Below are 7,949 nucleotides of genomic sequence, written 5' to 3' on the forward strand. Positions count from 1 at the left end.
GCTTTGCATCTTCTGTCTCACTATGACTGGAAGTTTGCAGTGCTGACATGAAGTGCCAGTGAAATGTGTTCGGAGTGCGCTGGCAGTGGGTCATATTATAAGATTCGTTAGCTGCAGGCTCAGGGGGTGGGGGGGTCTCCTGTGGAAGCTATGGAATTCACAGCAAATGAGCTACCAAAACAGTTGTTTAACCACTAAATATGTTTTTTGTATTCTTTAATATACAAAAGGACCCAAATATTTTGTTTATTCTTGACTTGACAGCCAATGTGGAATTATGTTTGACTGGAGGATTAAATAGAAGAACTATAGTGAGAGCCAATGGCAAGGCCTACAAATCTAGCAAAACAAATGTGTGTGTGCTTTCCCAGGCGCGTGGTGTCCAGCTGCGGGCTGCTGTTGCCTGTGCTGCTGCCCCGGCTTTACCCCCCACTGTTCACGCTGTATGCCCTGGAGAACGAGCGCGAGGAGGACATGTACTGGGAGTGCGTGCTGCGGCTGAACAAGCAGCCCGACGTGGCGCTGCTCAACTTCCTGGGGGTGCAGCAGTGAGTCCCCCGACTTCATGATCTGTTACTCTCCCTTCTGTGACTCGATTACAGTTTTTCATGTGTTTTGGTTAATACTGTGTTGTTGTTTTTTTTTTTTTTTTTTTTATTATTCCTGCCTTGTGTCAAAACAGCTTTCAGACTATTTCAAACTGTAAACAACAATAACCACTTTAAATCATTCATGACAGACAGTCACTATACTATTATAAAAGCACAGGAATGCATTGGAAAGTCTATTTTTGTAAAAGGAAAACAGTGGTTCATTACTCTGAGGAGACAATTTTAGGTAATAGAAAACCAAATAAAACTGTCCACTTGTGTGAATTATTTCATATGTATTCTAACCTTTTTTTTATTCTCTGAATGTTTAATAGGAAATTCTGGCCTGTTTCCATTTCAGTTTTGGGAGAGAAAAAGCAGGTAGGCACTAAAAAGTCTTAATCCTAATAATGAAAATGTGCCACAGTTTGCTTTGTATTCTCCCATGTGTATCATGTGTGTTCATTGGGATTAATGTCCACAAGGGGGAGAGAGAACGCTTGGAAATGATGCTTCACACTCTTCAGTATTTGAGCTATTGTATATAATACTAGGGTATAATACAGACTGAAAAATTAAATGACTTTCTAACTATCTGAAACAATATTGTGGCGTTTGGAAATGTTTTATAGGTCAGCTTTGTTTGTTTGTCTACTTTCGGTTCAACTTGCTTGTTGGTTGGCATTGCACTAAAGTGTCAGCTGTTTTCTGAACTTCTCTCTCTGGTTGTGTAGGTCCTGCCCAGTACAAAAGATGCCTGCTTTGCATCGGCCGTGGAGTGTTTACAACAAATCAGGTAACTTGACTGCTTCAGAATGTTTTTTGTCCCACAGATAGCCGAGCTCTTTAAATGTCAACATCGACTTTGCCTTGTCCTGTTTTCTCCAGGAAATCTATGCACTTAGACTAATTACAGAGTTATCATATTATTATATGACTAATTATAGTCAATGAGTTTTCTTTGCATTCAAGATTTAGCTGAAATGATCTTTAAATGGCGTTATAAACTACAGTTCAGGTGGAAGACGCCCCCGATCTCACTTCACTCTCGCTCCAAGTACAACCAGTCAGATACAGTATAAAGATGTTTTTGAAAATTAATGTCTCTCTCGGCCTCATCCATCGCTTTCTGGGGTTTGATTTCCAGCACAACTTTCACTCCCTCGGACAAACTTCACGTCATTCAGCTCACGTTTGAGGAGATCACCCAGGAAGTGCTGGCGCTGCTGAAAGAGGACTTCCTGTGGTCGATGGATGACCTTTTCCCCGTGTTCCTGTATGTGGTGCTGAGGGCGCGGTAAGCTTCTTCTCCCACAAATAAGACAATCCCACAAGATAAATACCAATGGGACGCTGACGATCTTTTATGGGTAATGTCAATCTTGCCGGTCTGTTCAACTATCTTTACTACAGTCCCATTGAGAGGGCAGAATATGGGCCCAACATGCTATGATACATGATTTATAATAACCAAATATTGTAGTAATTGTAATAATGATCCTGATGTTTCCTGTTCTATTTTGTTTTGCACCAGAATAAGGAATCTGGGCTCCGAAGTGCATCTAATGGAAGATTTAATGGATCCTTGTGTGCAGCATGGAGAGCAGGGGATCATGTTTACAACACTTAAAGTAAGTGTATTTCGGCCGGTTTGCAGAAGTCCTTGGATATCACAAGACTAGAATCACATAATTATAATGTATTCATCCGATGAAAAAACCGTATCACCTTGTTGACTTTCATACTGCAAACATTACCCATTGAAGAGTGAAAATAGATAGAACATGACATAATGCAGCCGATTTATACAGGGATGCAAAGTACAATGCAGAGCAACTCTAGCAAATGAGGTGAAGGATTGCAATACGGCACAAAACGCTTGAATAGTGCACGGCAATACATCATTTTTAAGGCTTCATCTCAGTGGAAAGCCATCACATGGATGCTGGGTTTTATCACTTCTCACATCTTAGATGGCTCTGAACCAAATTGTGAGATGCATAAGCAAACACTGTGCAGCCTGTGAAAGAATGAGGGGGATTTGGAAAATATGAAATACGATGTGATGGATATTCTCCCTGTCAATAACAATCATTTGAAGCAGGTATTTGTCACTATTCTAGTAAACAGAAACCGAAACAGCCAGACATGCAAACTGTCACCAGCAATTATTCTTGCCAGGCAGAGATGTGCTTGTCAGTGTAAGTCAGGGTTTGCAAGTGCAATACATTATATGGAATCTGTCTTTCTCTTCAGGCTTGCTACTACCAGATCCAGCACGAGAAGATCACATAGGGTTTGAGGAGCATCTCTCCGAAGCTGCAATATGGGCACCACTGCAGCCAAGCAAAGCTCCTGGGCTCGGTTTGATACGAGAAGATGGAATCCTATTCTTAAACACTACTGGCCAACCCTTCAATGGGCAGATGCTGCTGTTGGTCTTGCGTTAAACAGTGAAGAGAGACCCTTCAGCAGGTTCTGGAAAAGGCAGGCCTTTTATCTCTCTGTCCCGGAGGAGACATTTGAAGGTCGTTTCAGTATCATCAAGGCAATGAAGGAACAGCTTTTCAATTCCCCCTTTTTGTTTCTCGAAAATGACTTGGTTTTAGTCATCCTGTTTGGTCAACATTGAAAAGCGCCCCACCCTCAGTCCAGGAAGGGGAATTCGGCTCTTTTCTTGTGGAGCACAGGTGATGTGGAGAAGCAGAAATGCAGTCGCTATGACATATTTACAATTCCCAACAGTCACAGCATTGGAAGGCAGTAGGATCTCTAAAAGTTTGAAAAGACGCCATCCTTTTGATTAAGCTTCAACCATAAGTTTGCCCAATTTAAGAAAACTAACCCAGGTCACCAATATAGGTCCTTATACAGGGGTGGTCTTAAATAATATATTCATTTTGAGGACTGGACTATACTCTGAATGATGGAATCTGTCTGCTGAGCAATAATTCCACTATTCCTGAAGAGGGCGTTATAATGCTGTAAACCTGCTGTAAAGTTTTAGAAGTACAGGTTGTATACATTGAGACCTCAGAGTTGTTTGTGTTGGTTGGTGTAGAGCACATGTCATTTTTATTGTGGCAACAGAGACTCCTAACTTATATATTAAATTATATTAATGATCCAGCAAAAACAACCGTGTTTGGTCTCGCTCCTTCTCAAAAGCAGTGCTCCGAGGCTCTGTTTTCCATGAGGGCCACTAGAAAGGAAATCTACCTGGACTTGTAAGATATACTTGACGAGATAGCAACCATTTTCAGTCAGTGTTTTCAGTTTCATGTCCCAATTTAAAGTATTCCATATCAGTTAATATCCTCAAACTCAATTTTCTCAACTAACTAACTAAGAAATAAAATGTATACTAGATGGGTTTTCCCTTGTTGTGGCCCATACTGCAACCTGTGAAAATCTCTACATTATCAGATCAAGATATGTTTGCTGTACTGTCCCCAAAAACGAGTCTGAATACAAAATATGTGCAGATATTTTTTGTGTGCATACCTTGCGTGGCCCATGACTTTGTTTAAACCCTTTTTTGAATCTGAAAAAGTTCAGGGACAATCAAACACGATTCAGAAGCATTCAGAAGTATCTGATGTAAAATAATTGAACTGATGTATGAATATTGGTACAACCCTTACAAGTATTGGAATTACATTTAATTGAAGCCTTTAAGGCCAATATTACTTAGTATATAGATACAAAATGAAGTTCATTATTGTACTTTCAGTCTGCTAAATGTACACTGTCAGAACAGCAGATGGTGCTATGATACTAAATCTAATCCATTCTTCCTGAAAATAGCAAAACCAATGAAAAATAAAGAAATAGTTCCATACATTTGAATGTTAGTATATTTCCACAAATAAAAATCCAAGAGTCGAACTTTTTCATCTACAACGAAAAAACACGTATGTTTGGTATCACATGGTATGTGAGAAATTGTCAAATATATCATTATTTGTCAAATATATGGGTATATGTATATTTAGATGAACAGGAAGGCATAATGTAATATGTTGCTTCTGGATTCCCATCCTGGTCATAATCACTAAATTGGATTTATTATCTTATATATTCATAGTTTAAAACTAATTTCAAGAAAGGGTTACTAACTTCTAAATGCTCACATTTGTGGTTTGGGTAACATTTTACACTGTGTCCTTAATTACTGTGTATTTACACTGTAATTACTTTTTATAGTGTAAAGACAGTGTAAATAGGCATAATTACATTGGTAGTTAACAAGTAAATTCACAGTATTTAGGGACACTAAATGTAAAGTGTTACCCTAGCACAGTAAAAAACATTGTAGCAATTCACAATTACAGTGTAAATAGGCATAATTACACTGGTAGTTACCAAGTCATTACACTGTAAATACACAGTAATCAGGGACAGTTAATGTAAAGTGCTACCGTGGTTTGATTTTGTGATCAAACTTCAATGACTATCTGCTCTCTCTTCACTCGATAGTTAACCCTAGAGTGGCCAAATGGGAATTTCAAATTTATTCTTTGATTTAATGGTAATAAACTTTGTATTTACTTTTATTTCCTTATTGATCACTGAGTGAGTACAGTTCTCAGGCCCTCAGAGCACTGACATTGACACTGAAGGCCCCAAGCGATCAAAGTGCCACTATTGCTGGCTGGTTGTTTCTTTTTTGACCTCTGTGTTGGAAAAGACAGTTTTTTCCTTGGTGGGAATATTCAACTGGACCCAAACGTACAAAGTATCTAGCATATGTTTTACTTGCATCAGTGAATGTATATAGACAAGATGAAATGTGGTTTTATGTTTCCTGTACACAAATTGTCTACTGATTATACCATGAACAAATACAATTTCACAGCCTTATCTTTGCCCTCTGTATTTGAAGCAGATTTCCCATGGCCCTTACTTTCTCTCTGTATTTCTTTGAACACTGGCACTGTTGTTGGCAATGCATTGATCATGGTTGCCACCGGTCAACAGGAACTACTGCCTGTGGATAATTCACAGGCCAACTGTCTTGGCAGCAGGAGGCTCATTGATAGGGTGAGTTCAAGGCTTTTTACAGCAGTTGTCTACAGAATACTCCAGATCTAGGACTTCCAGGACTTATGAAGAATAATTTATTTTGTTACTCCTTTCAGCTCAGGACTCTAGTGGCAAGGGATTTCTGTCAGTATTCAACATCCCATTTGTCTGGACCGTATATCCTTGGACAGTATAAGTGGACATAATGCATCCACTACTGTTGTTCTCAGTTATGATTAAGTAGATATTAATACACATTTATTTGGCACATAGCACTAGATTGGTATTCATTTTGAAGGCATTTTGTGGTTGGAGAAAGTATTGGCCATTTTCTTATTTAAGTAACTTGATATCCCTACTTCTAGTAAATAGTCTGCTCGTCATTATATGGTTGTTACAGTCCTGGGGTTTTGTGAGAAAATGAAAGTGGAATGTGAACTAACAACATGTACTTAAAATGTTATATTCAATATTTCATTGGTAGGGTTGTATTGTAATGATTTACAGAAAGGTCACTAATGAAACAAATTACAAAATACAGGCACAATTGATTTGTACATTTGTTTTTGCTTTAGCTTTTATTACCATACAAATACCTTCCAAGTTATTTATTAAATAAAATCTGAAATTGCACTATTACGCTTTCTACCTATTATATAAAAATAACGCAAACATATAAATATATAATTAAAAAATAAACAATGATTCTGTTTAATTAACAAATGTGAAGTATTTAATTTAAAATCCAGTTATCATTTTGAAAGCTGTTGGTAGAACAAGTCTGGCAGATGTTTAAGAAAACTAAAAAGGTGAAATGTAGGAAAGAAAGTGTCTTAAGCTTTTTATATATATGTATCAATTTAAAATTGAAGTGTTTTTTTGGTGGTGTGTGTTTTTTTTTTCACCACTTGATTCACCTGTACATTGAAGACAAATGTATTTTGGAATTCTAACGCTGATGATGCTTACAGTTGGATTTGTTTTTATTCGAGCTCATTATAAAACTGATTATAAAAGTGTAGTGGCTCGTGTTTTGTTTCAAAGGTAATCTCTGTGTTGCTGAATGTAAAGATTGGTTTCACTCGAGCGAGACTGCTGTATTCAGATGCATCCATGAGACGTTCAAAGTGACTTCGATCACATCAAACATGTTCCTCAAAAGCAGCATCTTTTGTTGTTTATACTAAGGGTGGATTTTTTTTTTTTGTATGGTTACTGAAATCAATTAAACTAGATACCAGGCTGCACAAAACGACGAATTGGCCGCAGTGGGTGGTATTTTCCGGGAGCAGTTTAGAATAACATGGATGGTGGAGATTGACACTCAATTTCGAGAGAACCTACAAGAGTGTGTGCCGATGAAGCCGCTCCATTTTCAGGGTTTATCTGGCTCCTGTGGCAGGTGAATCTGCTTCCATTACTACTTCCCTGATTAACGAGCACAAACTCAGCTGCTGTCGTTCCTCAATTGAATGTGTCAGTCACCTCTGTGCCCTGAAAAAGTGTGCATCTTACATCTGTCTTATCTCTCTCTTTCTCTCTGTCTCCATCTATTTATCTCTGTGTCTCTCTCTCTCTCTCTCTCTCCAATCAGTAATCACACTGGCCTATGCGGACGAGGTTCTCTGCTCCCAATCATGCATTGGGAAACCGGTTTACTGTGTACTAAAAGGTATATAACATTGGTGTGTTGCCTTGCATACTGTGTCAATGCTCTTCTCTTCAGTCGTGAAAGAAAACCCAGCTTCAAGAACAGTTACCATCTTTTCAATACTAGAGTAATGTCGTTGGTGAGGGATACGCCCTGTTCCCTGACATCCTGTATTCTTTTTTTAGTGTTCACAACAGGGGAAAAGAATATTAAATGTATATACTAAAATCCCATTAAAATGAACAGTCTTAATATGAAGCAAGAGTAATAAAACATGAAAACAATGCTCTTTGGTGTGCTTTTCCTCTGTCAATGTTTTCCCAGTCCAGTACCTTTGTTCCGCATACTTGCCAATCCAGTCCGCTGTCAAAAGCCCATCCTTCCCCTGTGCCTCTGAGATCTTGTTGCAGCGCTACACTTCAAGTGTGTCGCCTCCTTGGGTCATCTTAGTGACAAAGAGCCCTGATTTTGGAGCTCTTGGAGATTATGATGTTTTGGAACTGCAACTCATGGATTTGTGACAACTGCTCCAAATCTCTCTACATGAAGCCCTGAGAGAGGAGAGGTCAAGTGCAGAGATGGGACAGGGAGCGCAGGGAGTTCACTATTTTCTAAAAATATCTGGGATCAATGCTATGGAAATGGGTTGGGTTCTTCCTCGTCTCAGGAAAGCGAGTCTATTT

General features: G+C 38.7%; 1 protein-coding gene across 2 annotated transcripts in view; it reads left to right on the plus strand.

Moving 5' to 3' along the window:
- als2b (alsin Rho guanine nucleotide exchange factor ALS2 b) overlaps positions 1-6,636 on the plus strand; it is a 46,986-nt gene extending 40,350 nt beyond the window's left edge. For both annotated transcript variants that reach the window (XM_066687368.1, XM_066687370.1), the window contains 6 exons: positions 372-548; positions 926-971; positions 1,325-1,386; positions 1,738-1,887; positions 2,125-2,221; positions 2,847-6,636. In XM_066687368.1, the coding sequence (XP_066543465.1) occupies positions 372-548; positions 926-971; positions 1,325-1,386; positions 1,738-1,887; positions 2,125-2,221; positions 2,847-2,885 (571 nt within the window). In that variant the 3' untranslated portion in view covers positions 2,886-6,636. The remainder of the gene's footprint in view (positions 1-371; positions 549-925; positions 972-1,324; positions 1,387-1,737; positions 1,888-2,124; positions 2,222-2,846) is intronic.
- Positions 6,637-7,949: the final 1,313 nt, after the last annotated feature.

The sequence above is a fragment of the Amia ocellicauda genome, chromosome 16, assembly GCF_036373705.1.
Source record: "Amia ocellicauda isolate fAmiCal2 chromosome 16, fAmiCal2.hap1, whole genome shotgun sequence".
Classification (NCBI taxonomy): Eukaryota; Metazoa; Chordata; class Actinopteri; order Amiiformes; family Amiidae; genus Amia; species Amia ocellicauda.